Source organism: Chelonoidis abingdonii, chromosome 5 (assembly GCF_003597395.2).
Source record: "Chelonoidis abingdonii isolate Lonesome George chromosome 5, CheloAbing_2.0, whole genome shotgun sequence".
Classification (NCBI taxonomy): domain Eukaryota; kingdom Metazoa; phylum Chordata; order Testudines; family Testudinidae; genus Chelonoidis; species Chelonoidis abingdonii.
The window spans coordinates 82,386,436-82,399,975 of NC_133773.1; the positions used below are offsets into that span (position 1 = coordinate 82,386,436).

The 13,540-nt window shown below is 39.0% G+C and overlaps 1 protein-coding gene across 1 annotated transcript in view; it reads right to left on the reverse strand.

Moving 5' to 3' along the window:
- Nucleotides 1-908: 908 nt before the first annotated feature.
- Nucleotides 909-13,540, reverse strand: part of ENPP6 (ectonucleotide pyrophosphatase/phosphodiesterase 6) — a 53,105-nt gene continuing 40,473 nt past the window's right edge. Inside the window, exons 4-8 of the mRNA XM_032769324.2 lie at nt 12,965-13,106; nt 11,036-11,215; nt 9,295-9,432; nt 3,274-3,397; nt 909-1,683 (exon numbers count right to left, since the gene is read on the reverse strand). Coding sequence (XP_032625215.1) covers nt 1,478-1,683; nt 3,274-3,397; nt 9,295-9,432; nt 11,036-11,215; nt 12,965-13,106 — 790 coding nt within the window. The 3' untranslated portion in view covers nt 909-1,477. The remainder of the gene's footprint in view (nt 1,684-3,273; nt 3,398-9,294; nt 9,433-11,035; nt 11,216-12,964; nt 13,107-13,540) is intronic.

Consider the following 13,540-nt stretch of genomic DNA (forward strand, 5'->3'; position numbering starts at 1 on the left):
TGGTATGCCAGCCGCTACACAGCCCAGCATTCATTTGCCTTTCAGGTAGCAGAAGACGTTAACTAGTCGTTCTTACCAATCTGCGGCCATTTGCAATTGGCGATAAGAATGATTGGTTTATTCAGTCGTCCCCTTGTCGTCTGCTGCTGTAAGGGTGTCCTGCCTGACCCTCGCTTGAGGCTCGGCCTGGTATGCCAGCCGCTACACAGCCCAGCATTCATTTGCCTTTCAGGTAGCAGAAGACGTTAACTAGTCGTTCTTACCAATCTGCGGCCATTTGCAATTGGCGATAAGAATGATTGGTTTATTCAGTCGTCCCCTTGTCGTCTGCTGCTGTAAGGGTGTCCTGCCTGACCCTCGCTTGAGGCTCGGCCAAAAGTTCGTGGGGCTTTTCCTGTCTACCTGGCCAGTGCATACGAGTTCAGATTGCTTTCCAGAGCGGTCACAATGGTACACTGTGGGATACCGCCCGGAGGCCAATACTGTCGATTTGTGGCCACACTAACCCTAATGCGATATGGTAATACCGATTTCAGCACTACTCCTCTTGTCGGGGAGGAGTACAGAAACTGGTTTTAAGAGCCCTTTATATCGATATAAAGGGCCTTGCTGTGTGGACGGGTGCAGGGTTAAATCGGTTTAACGCTACTAAAATCGGTTTAAACACGTAGTGTAGACCAGGCCTTAGAGTTGTGCTTATTGTAGCTGAGTGGAGACAGGCTGTTTATTCCTGTTTAAAGGAATGGGGCAATGTACACCATGCATGTAACTGATTTGTGAGGCGAGGGCAGGGCTGTAGCAGAGAGAAAGAAATAATCCAGAATAAAACAATAGGTAAAATTACAGGTTTCAGAGTAGCAGCCGTGTTAGTCTGTATCTGCAAAAAGAACAGGAGTACTTGTAGCACCTTAGAGACTAACAAATTTATTTGAGCATAAGCTTTCGTGGGCTACAGAGCACTTCTTCGGATGCATAGAATGGAACATATACTGAGGAGATATGTGTACACATACAGAGAGCATGAAAAGGTGGGAGTTGTCTTACCAACTCTAAGAGGCCAATTAAGTAAGAAAAAGAATTACAAAGGCCTATATCCAGCCTTGAGCCCCTAACTATGCAGAGGTGACATACCGTTAGGTATGGTAGTATGGGGGAGAATTCATTCTCTATCTCCTGGAGTAACTTTCTCACTCATGCTCACAATGGGCTACATTCTGCTCTCATTGACGCTGCTGTACATATTTACAACAGTGTTAATTAAAGCAATGTTTGGCTTTGCATTTGTTATAACCACTGTGATTATCCCTTGTGTAACTTGAGGAATGAATTTGGGTGAATAGGTGCAATTTACCCAGACAGTATTCTGTTACTGAAGCCATTATCCAAATAAAGAATTCTGAACAACAACAACAACAAAAAAGTCAAGTTACTGATCACACTGACCAATATTGTTTTGGGGCCAGACTAACGAGATCTGTTATGCAAACAATAAAAGTAGAATTAATGCCAGCACACAGCTGCTCCACTGGAATAACTGTGCCAAACTGGCATTATTTTTTAACATACACTCCACTCTGGACCAGGATCCATTGTTTGATAGTGGCTGTATTCCTGCAATATTGCACATGATGTTGTAAACATCGACCGATCTGATTGAAGGCGCCCTGAAGTTAGATTTGAAATCTGAAACGAAGAAATGCAAAGAGGTGTTTTAGTCTCTGAATGGCAGGCAGGATTTAACGTTGGATAATTTCTTTTGCTTGAGGTTTTGAATTGCAGGAGCATCCAATAAACAAGGATTTAGGTGGGACAGGGACCTTATGTCGTTCCAGAGACTAATAGAAAGTCTTGTGAGTAGGACACAAAGTTATCTGTTAAAATTAATTGGGCAAATAAGAAAAGAGAATGGAACTATTAAACACAGGAGCTATTTAAATGTTTGTGCATTTAAACATCACTCTGCTGCCTTTTCAGCAGACAGTTCTGCTTTGCAATGATTGTGTGAAAGATTCTGAATCTATTTTTTCTCTCATCTGTGAAGAGCATGCACTAGTCGATATTTAAAGGGTTTGACAAACTGGGACTCAGAAATTCTCTATGTAATGATGCAGCAGGTGTATGATATAAGTAATAACGACATGGATGCTATCAAAGGAGCTATTCTGTCTTGATGAGCCCTTTACCAAGACTAAAAGGATACCTGTATTTCATACAGATTTAAAAGAGCTCAAGCCTAGCTGAGAACAGCAAGGTTCAATGAATTGGAAACTGTTTTGGGAATTAGGAGACTTCCTGTGTAGCCCTGGGCAAATCACTTGATGTCTCTGTGCTTAGTTGCCCCATCTGTAAAATGGGGATAATGGTGTACACCTACAGTGTGTGTTCAGATCTGCAGATTAAATCCTGTGCATCTTGTATATTAGTAGCAGTATAGAAATAGCATAATAGACACCACATAGAGATCAGGATCTGAGACTGTGTCGTTCCAGATAATTACTGGTTGGTTGGAAAGTCCATGATAGTGTGCATGTCATGGAAGTGTACGTAGCAATACATCATGAGTTGCCAGGGTCTGGGATAGAAGTGACCAATGTGCCAAAGATCACTGAAGGATTTAAACAGGGGTCCGCAGACTTTCAGAAGTGCTGTGCCGAGTCTTCATTTATTCACTCTAATTTAAGGTTACGCATGCCAGTCATACATTTTAACGTTTTTAGAAGGTCTCTTTCTATAAGTCTATAATATATAACTAAACTATTGTTGTATGTAAAGTATTAAAAATGTTTAAGAAGCTTCATTTAAAATTAAATTAAAATGCAGAGCCCCCCAGACCAGTGGCCAGGACCCGGGCTGCGTGAGTGCCACTGAAAATCAGCTCGTGTGCCACCTTCGGCACACATGCCATAGGTTGCCTACCCCTGGATTTAAACAATTGAGGATCCCAAACAATACAGGACCTATTGATGTGCCTGTGTCTGAGTCTTGGAGTACGTTAACAGGAAGGGATACTCAATGCTGATCCAAGGCTTGGGCAATCATAGTGGTAGATCATTGGTTTCTCCCCCAGTTTCACATAAGATATAGAGGCTAAAAGGAGAGCAAGCTTGTTCTATTTTCATATGGGCTGTGATGGAAAGGCTCCATGTCCAGAATTAACTTCTACATCAACGCTCCTCCCAAAACAGTGCAGCACTGTGGATCCGCCTTTTCTCTGAAGCTATTGAAGAGGCGGGGTGGGGAGTTTGTGATTATCTGATCATTCATTTGGCCTACCTGGCCCATATGCGAGGAAGAATCCCCTCATGTTCATGAGCTCATTGTCATAGCCATGCCACCCATTCTGCCAGGCCTCTTTTTTCCCTGTGCCATTCTCCCAAAATGGAAGTTTCTCTTTACTCTGGGGAACAGAAACAAAACACAAGTTAACATATAAATGCCATAAGAGGGAGTCTTTAAAAAACGAAAGAACTGGGTAATTAATAATGCATCGTAATCTTTATTTTGTAATGGAGTTCATGTTCTGCCGCCATTGTCATAGGATCGTAGTAGTCAGAGATGGAAAAGACTTATTAGATCATCAAGACCAACCCCCTGAAAGGGCAGGATATAGTCACCAATAGCGGACGTAGCAAGTATATTGAAACGGAACTTGATTCATTATAATAGAATACAAACATAAAAGGAAGGCACATGAGAATATTCTTATATTATTATTACCTTCTATTGTATACAATGCCACATCTTCAGGCCCTGCGCCTGAGGGCAGCTAACGGGGAAGACAACCTTTTCAATTTCTATTCCCCTCTTCCCTTAATGTTTCTGGTGGGTGAATGTAGATACAGAGCTGGTCCATATCAGTGAGGTCTTCTATGGCTGCTTCCTAGCAATGCCACTTTCTGACCAATTTCTGTTGTTCAATTCAATGGAATAATTTACATTTAATTTTGTCCTTTGCCCTCATTACCAATGTCATAAAAGCCAGAAAAGGAAAAGACCTATTAAAAAAGTTGGTTCATTTCATCCAGTCATTCCAATCAGTACAGGGCTCTTCCCTACAACAAATTCTCAAATGTTTTGTCCTGTTTGCTTGCTTTATTATTGAAGCAATGAAGCTTCCTTTAGGAGACTATTCCTAAATCAGATCTGTGGAAGTTTTTTGCTGAGGACATTCACCTTATGTTTTGTTTTGCTCAGTTTCATACCATTACTCCTAGTTATACCCATGTAGACCACTCCAACAATTCTTTTCCTTCCTTAGTGTCTACATTCTTCAGATGCTTGTACACAGTCATTGTATCTCCAGTTGGTTTTACTTAACAATGTTACACAGAAATAATACTTTTAAACATTTCTCCGGAATCAGTCTCTCCAGCTCCATAGTAACAACTACTTAACAAACTTTCATCATAGTAGTTTTCATCCAGGAGGCTCCTCCAGGTCTTAACACCTGACATACAAACAATAATGGAGGGTTATTTCCTCCATCACTGGATTGCATCCTCCCTGGAATGAAATGTTGCAGCTGTTGAACACCACACAATGCCACACAAATATTTTAGGGCATGAAATAAAAAAGACAACGTAGTTGTCTGAAACTGCAGAGGGAATTTATGAAGACCATAATGTAATTATCAAAGTTGGAATTTTGTCAAGACCCTGGAGTTAACACACCTACTGTTTTTTAAAGGATCATGAGTCCTGAATGAACACAATTGGTCAGGAATCAGGATCTCACTTTTACATCTCATCCAAAAAATGGCATGTTTAGCAGTGCCTACTAACACCATGCTGGGGCATCGTCTCAGGACTAAAGCTGGGTGATCAGAGAGAAATAATTGTAATCTGTTCAGTGACTTTTAAATAGTATTTCACTTCATCAACTAATGATATGTTAAAATTCTCCTGACTGATGAGTAACAGTGGCACTGAGTGGCCAGGACCATAGAGAGATAGTGTACTCACCTTATATCCATAGGTCCAGTAAACTCGGTCCAGTGATGAGACAGACTGATTTAAGATTCATTTCCATTTTATTTATATTTATTATCTGATTTTATTCTCTCAACTTCCCCCTCCCAAACAATTGACCATGGATAGAAACTGTGGGATCTATAAAAAATTTTATTATTAAGTGTAGATCTTTAGGCTGCTAACTGCAGGAACCCCTTGAGTATCCATGAATTTCTTTGTATATAACAGTCAGCAGATGTACAAGATAACTGAACAGTTCTAGTTGACAAATTAAATCTGTTGCTATGTCTCCATTGATTTCACTGACAGCACTCAGAGCAAGCAGAAGAGAAAATGGACTCAGTCTGCTTTTTTGTATAGTCTCCTACTATAGTGCCTGCCTACGCTGCTATTCTGCTAAATGGAGTTCCAGGAAACTAACGGGCTGCTCACCATAAGACAAGCTGTCTAGCATTTGCTGGCATCCACTCAAGTCATGCCAAGTTTTATCTAAGTTGCAAAGTTTCTTTGGAGATATCATGACATGGCTGAAGTTAAACATTTTAAAAGCACTGTCAGATGTTATGCACTCAGCTGTTTCCCTAGTAATGCCAAACTCAGGAAAGAGAATGCCCTTCGATCACCAGCCCAAGAGTACAAAGATAATAGTACCTTACTGCAGCTATGAAATGCTGTTAGAAACATAGCAACTTTTATCTCATTTTCTGGTATTTGGGTGAGAAAACATGCTACTTTATTTTACATTGGCAAATGGTTGCATAGGGTTATTAATAGCACTGGCTTCAGGCAAGCATAATATAGGCAGGTGCTATGCAAGTTCCCCAACATAGTGTTCCCAGGGCACCACACTCCATCCTAACTTGCAACAACTTCCCTTGCTAACCCAGTCATGCTTCTGTTGAGAAGAGAGTACCAGTAGCTCAGAACTGTGCCAGCATGTGCGGTGATTTTGTGATATGCACAAACGGGAGCTAGGATGAGATTTGACGAACCTATTTCTCCTATCTAATTTAAACCAAGACTGAACGTTGATCTCTAACAGTGAAACGCAAATGTACAAGGCCATGCAATTCCCTAACCCTCCTGACATTCAAAGGTTCTCCTATATACTTATGTTTACTTGTAACTACAAATTCAGCTTGTTTAAACTGCAGAAAGTACAGCAGTAGAGGTACATAACATATACAGGCTAGCAAGCAAAGCATTAAGTATAGAGATACTGAAGCCCAAATATGTTATATTGAAAATTAAATTGGAGTAAAGAGTGACTAACGTTTCAAGATGAACAAAATAGTATCAACACCGAAACCAACAGAACTTTAAAAAAAAAAAAAGGGGGGGATGGGGAGAGTATTGAGCTTTGGATAGTGAAATGAGAAAGTGAAGTCTGGAATGTATGGAGAGGGTAGAATTCCAGAGACATTCCCCCTTTCTGCTCAATAATAATGTGAATAGTACTCAGAGAGTACTAACAACAATGGAAAGTCTTTTTAAAAAAAAAAAAAATTTAAGGTGAACACAATAGGAAAGAGCTTGACAAACTCTTTTCAGTGGTTTGGGCACAAAAATAATTGAAATCTCAATTATTACTTTAAAAATATGACACACAACTTCTTTTTCAAATCTGAGCCTCAGATAATGAAAATATACCCAGACTGAGGAAGAATTCACTGAATGAATAAGAGGGCATTCTTGAGAAAATCAGAAACAATAGGGAGGAATGGGCAGAAAGACAGAAATAATTTTGTAGTAAGCAACGTATTCATAAGTGTTCTGACTGTTAAGCTGGTACTGTACAAAAGGTTTTAGTTGCAATCATTTTTTTAAAAAATCAGTTAAAGAAAATGGTTTCAGATACTTTTTTTTATATATTCTTGAAACTCATCAGTGGCATTTAGATTTTAAACTGAAAATGTGCAGCTTACCAATCCATATTCACAAATGATTTTTTTAAAGGAAGCACTTAGGAAGTTTGTGAAACTCACCATCACAAACTAGAGGTGTTATGTTGAAAATGTGGCAGTCAGATAACTATATGACAGGCATAAAAGCAGCTGTTCTGTTTACCTATGTTAATTTATGAGACAAGTATGGTATAGTTATTAGAGAGAGAAACTGGGAGCCAGTACTCCTAGGTTCTATTTCCAACTCTGTTACTGACTTATGTCACCACTAAGGCCAGGTCTACACTAGGAGATTAAATCGATTTTAGATACGCAATTTCAGCTACGAGAATAGCATAGCTGAAATCGAATATCTAAAATCGATTTACTCACCCGTCTTCACCGCGCGGGATCGATCCGCGCGGCTCGCCATGTCAAATCCGGAAGTCCGGTCGTCTAGCTGGAGTTCCGGAATCGATCTAAGCACGCTCTGGGATCGAGATATCTCGTCCAGACCAGACACGATATTTCGATCCCCGAGCAATCGATTTTAACGCGCCGATCCGGCGCGTAGTCTAGACGTGGCCTAAGTGACTTTGGACAAATTACTTAACATAGTGATGCCTTCATTTACCTGTCTATAAAATGTGTATAACTGTAGTTACCTAACCTCTGCATTGTGAGGCTTAAGTAACATTTGTTGTTAAAGCTGCTCAAGGATTTTTTGAGGAAATGTTTTTTTGCCAAAAAGTTATTTGTCAGATCAGAAATTATTTGTGGGAAAGAGTTTTGATGAATTTCCCAACTTAAAAAAAAGAGTTGGAAAAGAAGTTTTGAAATGTCACCTTTTGACATTTTTGAAATAAAAAATTTATGGGCATTTGGTTCAAAACTCTTAGTTTCAATTTTTTTTTCAAGATTTTGATTTTTTTGGTCCCAATTTGAGATGGGAAAACTATTTCCTGCCCAACCCTATATGTAATGCACCATGAAAGACTTGGATGAAATATCAAATGCTAAATAATAGTAGTAATATTTTAGAATAAGGAAGTGTTATGAAAGTCTATCTATACACAGGAGTAACAAATTCCACTTTTTTTTTTTAAAAAAAAGTGCTTAGATGTTAAACCCTGTATACTAACTGAGTTCTGTAATATTTATTACAGTTTGCCTATTAAAATTCATCCTTGCAGTTTCAATTGGATAAGGTATTCTTCATTTCCTGTCTTTGGACTGTGGTTGCTACTGTACGCACTGCAAGAGAGTCTGATCCTGCAAGATGAGTGCCTCCTGGGAGCATTTAGCACCTTTCTGGAAGGCACTCTGAAATAGGCATTGTATTCCACCCCAGAAGTGATTGCATTTCTGTAGTGGTTAAACTGAGTCCTATGCACAGAAATCAGTGCTCTCTCGATTATGCAAAGTATGGATTATTCTTCCAAAACCTGAGTTAAATAGGAGTTTTGGATATATAAGGAATGGAAGATTGTGAAATACTTTGTGAAGTGCTTTACATCTGTGAAGTCCGTTGGTTTCCTTTTGGATAAAACAGCCTACACGTGTCAATTACATTTTTGATTTAAAAAAACCCCCACAAAATATTTTCAGAATAATTACACATAACTACCACTGTGTGTGTGTGTGTGTGTGTGCGCGTACACACACTTCATTAACATAGTTGTGTTTATGGTAGATAACAAAATGCCCATCTTTAGCCATTTGTAATCATTCACTTACAGACACCTAAAACAGTTACTTTCTTGCGTAAATGCTGATTTTTTTTATCACCTTTGGGCATGGATTCCTTATAAATAAGTTTTTATCTGTAACAACGCCCCCCCAATCCCCTTTGAATTACATAGAGGGTGGGGAAATTACCAGAAGCAAAGGAATTATTGAAAATTGTAGTAATGTGGAGCTTAGTGCTGGGGAGATGGTAGTAAATAATTGGAAATGGGAGGAAGTCAAGAGAGTAAATAGTATTTTTAAGGGACAGTATAATGTCAGAAAAGTACCTGGAGAACCAAGTCCAGGGTACTATGGTGGAGGAAATATTGTCATACCTTAGGATAATCTTAGGTTGCAAAAGAAAGTAATCCCTGAACCTAACCAGAGGAAGGTTGAAAGGAAAAGGTAAACTGTGTGAAGACGAAAAATAATTATATGCAAAAGGGCTTAAGTTTCAGCTCTTATTATACCACGACAGGACAAAGGATCAATCTTAACTTAAATTTGATGTAGTTATCACACCATTAGTTTCATTTAAAAATACATTTCTAGTATTTAAATGTGGGGCAGTAGTATTTATCCCAGCTAAACTCCAAGTCAGTAGTATAACTCACCATTAATCTTATAATTTTACATCTTTTTTTCTTATTCATTTTATATATTATACTTTTTAAACAGATTGGTAAACCAATAATTTGTTCATACACTTTACCTCTGCTATGAACCATCCTTCCTCAGCCACAAGAGTTAAAGGAGACACAAATTTCCCTTTTTTGTAATAGAATCTATCTGGAATTTCTTCTATGCTATAAACATTCATGTGTTGCACAGCTTTCAGTTTATTATGCACCTGTAAAGGAAACAAAAGTTATAAAACCATCTGCCTGTAAAAAATGCACATGTATCTGTTGGTGAGGGAAAAGTTCTGCATTTTTAAAACAGATAGCTTATCTTCGTAAGTGTCCAGTTGTGTGCACCAATACTCATTAATGCATACAAATATGAGACTTTGCAGGTGCAAATGAGTGTTTATGCAAATTTGGTAGATGTATTTTAACAGGCTCCTTTGAAAATTTGCCCCCTACACACACCCAATTTGTGTGTATACATGTGCACACATGCATGTGCCCACTGAGCTACAGCACTGGAAACAATTATGGAGACACTGAGGGTATGTCTACACTACCCACCGGATCGGCAGGCAGCGATCGATCCAGCGGGGATCGATTTATCGTTTCTAGTCTAGACGTGATAAATTGACCCCCGAGTGCTCTCCCATCGAGTCCTGTACTCCAGCGCTGCAAGAGGTGATGGCAGAGTCAACAGGGGAGCAGCAGCAGTCAACTCACCGCGGTGAACACACCATGGTAAGTCGATCTAAGTATATCGACTTCAGCTACGTTATTCTAAATGCGCCCGTGGCCTGGCCAGTGGTCAAGCATCCGCTGAAATGCTGCCAAATTTTCACAGCATTTTGGTGGCAATGCCTCTCGATGACACTGCTTGCCGCTGACAAGCAATGTCATCGAGAGGCGTCACCGCCGAAATGCCGCAGAAATTCAGAGGCATTTCGGCGAATGCTCGACCGCCGCCATGGTCCTTCATCTGGCGCCTGCCAGACAAAAAGGTTGGGAACCACTGGTCTAGAACTTCACTTGATTTCCATAATTTTATTTCCAACAATCTCAAAGCCAGCAGTTTGGGGCGTTTATCATTTATTGACTCAAAAATTCTAATGCTTCAAAATTGTTGTGAAGAGATTATCATTGTTGTAAAAAAAAAAAAAAGGCCAGAATTTTCAAATGAGCCTAATTAAGTTAGATGCCCAAATGCCATTGAAATTCAGTGGAATTAGGACACTTAACTCCCTTAAACTCCTTCCAAAATCCCAGCCTGGATGCTGAAAGTTAGGGTTCTATATAGGTGCCTAAAAATCGACGTAGAACTGACTTGATTTTGAGACATGCTGTGCTCCTCTTGAGCTCAATGAAAGCTGGGGATGCTTAGGTCCCCGTGAATATTTATTTATGGATTAATGTTAGTCTAATTAAGTCTAGTGTTAGGCACCAGGTTAGAAAATGTTGGCAGTGTTTTATAGTATTAAACAGAAAAATTAGAAAACAAGTCTACCTTTCTGCCTAAAGCAAATAGATGTTGCTAATATGAGACGTGTGTGTGTATTTGCATAAAGAATATAATTCAGAGAAAGATTATAGTTTTTGATTTGCATGATGTGAATTTTACTCAAAAACGGTTTGCACTTTATCATCCATCATTAGGTGAAACCCAAGTCACAGGCCCAAATTCTGCCTTCTGATATGCAACTCCCATTGACTTCAATAGGACCTGTACATGCATATCTGAGTGCAGAACTGGACTCCCAAGATTTAAACTAAACCCGAGAAATGATTGGTATAAAACAGAAGAAATAATGAGGTGATTCTTTTGCTTGCCTCAGTCTGCTTCTCCTTAGTTGGCCACAGGCTCACAACAGGGCCTCGGTCCTTTACTTGGATAATATCAGTCATATTGATATAGTTCTTCAACTCAATCACTTTGTCCAACCAGGAAATGTCAGTCATCCCATGATCCGAGAACAAAATGACATTCAGGTCATTCTGAAGGCCCTTATCCTGTCAAATTAGTGAAGATAGCAATTACAGTTTGAAAAGAATACAGTGTGTTCCTCCCTGAGTCAAAGTTCTGTGATAGGTGGCTGAATTCATTCTTACCTAAATTCCACTGCAATCAGTGGAGTTACAATGGGGATGGCTTTTGCCTGGGATACTTTACAGTAAATTACAACGACAACAACAACAGAAAGGCTGGTCTTAGTCTGTTCAGGCAGATCTCATGAGATCTTCTATCATTTTGGCCTGAGATTTTTCAAATGCTGATCAAAAAAATTTGACACTATCTCATCTGAATCCATATCTTACTATTGGTTCAAATGTAAACCTGACCATCAAACCCTATCTCAATTCTAATCCCCATCTGGATAAATGCCATCAAACTTCCTGGCACTATCTCTAGTTATAGGTAGTATTTCATTCCTATGCATTTGTTGTTAATGAACATTTCATACAAACTGCTATGCACCAATCCCAATCTCATCAAAGTGAATGGGAGTTCACTGGGACCAGGATCTGACCTAATCTCTTTTTCTCTTTAGTCCAAATAGACTGAGAAAAACTTTCCCATTTCCATCTGCGTTGGTAGGTCATTTCCCTCAAATATAAAACTTTAATTCTGTTCTAGTGTTCTTATAGTTTATTGAGATTGAAATATTTTCACCCCTTTCCTCATATTGCTTATTGCTGAGGAAATTAATACCTCAAAGTTTATTTACCATTGTGGACAGGTATCCATAGCACTTCATGCTTCCTGGTAGCAGAGAAATGCACAGAACTAGCTCTTACCAAGCAGCCTGATGTGCTCATTCCCCGCTATAAAATCAGCTGGATAATTTTAAAGCAAAGTATAACACCATAAATCTGCCATAAAAGGTAATTGTCTGATTCTACAGCCCTTATAAAAATGAGTAATCTTTACTCATCTCCCTAGTGTAAATTCCAATTGACAACTATATTTCTGAAAAGAGCAATGTCCCTTCTGGTTAACAGCTTCCTGGGGCTAGTGATATTATCATGCAAACCACCAGAGACCAATACAGAGTGTCTACTGAAATTAAATTAAGGGCAGCAGTATCATGCCTTAAGTTCCCAGCAAAATCAATAACCTCTGTTATTGCAGAAATTCAACCTTAACTGCCGTTACATGGGTATGAACAGGACTTGAATTCTCAAAGAGTAATTCCCAGAGCTCCCCTGCGAAGCACTGGGGTTTGGGGCATCAGCCCTGTGGGTTTAAAAATATTTACCGGACCTCTGCTCTGTACAGCTCCGGCTGAATTTAACCCTTGAGTATGAATATGCATAACATTCTCCATAATGTCTCGCAGAGCCATTTTTTTAACCTCCTCAAACAACATTATTTTATAGTCTCAGTTAAATACTGTTTCAGAAATACCTCTTTAGCAACACTTGTTGCAATAGTAGAGTTATTTTAAGGTAGGAGGGGTAACTCATTATAACACTGAACTGACTCATTCAGCTAAGTACTATGTTCAAGAAAGAAGGCAAATCACAACTATAAATGCCATGTATAACAAGGAACCTTTCACTTAACAAGGAACCAAGCAGTTGTCTAATACAGGAAGGAAAATTTACAAAGGGAAAGGTGCTAAGAGCTTGTAACCTTTGAAATGCCACATGCTTATTAACCAGCGAATTATTGGAAAGGAGCTGTAATGGTAATAAGGATCAGAGTAGAAAGAAAAGTGAAGCATACCAAAGCACACAATCTTTTGTCACATCACTGACCTTGATTAGTTTGGTCATGTTGGTCAATACTTTGTCCACTGCTTTCAAAGCGTTCTTCCTCTGAACAGATGAAGGACCAAAATGGTGACCTTCCACATCAATGCGTTCGTAGTACACTGCTGCCATTTCTGCACTACCATTTCTGGGGTTGCAACATAGCAAAAGAGTCAGGTGCCAACATGTACGTTGTTTTACCTTTTCAGGGCCCAATATCACTCATTCTTATTCAGGTGAACATTGAATTAACCTTAACTTGCCTAGTATATATCAAGGATATGTTATCAATAGTATATACCATCATCTGCATTAGGATCACTGCAACAAGATTCTGTGTGAGTTTCTTAGACCTGGCTTCCTTTATTAAAATAGTATTCTACAGTAATGGTCCAAAACACTGCAGTTTATATTAATGCTAATATAATGTTTTGAGCCATTAATGTAGAATACTGTATTTATTTTAATTAGTTTTCCTTTTTACTCATTGGCTTCAGCCAGTTTGGGAGAGAGCTCCCAAGATAATCTGAAATTCACATCTTCTGTTGGACACACTAGTAAAAAAAAAAAAAAAAAAAAGTA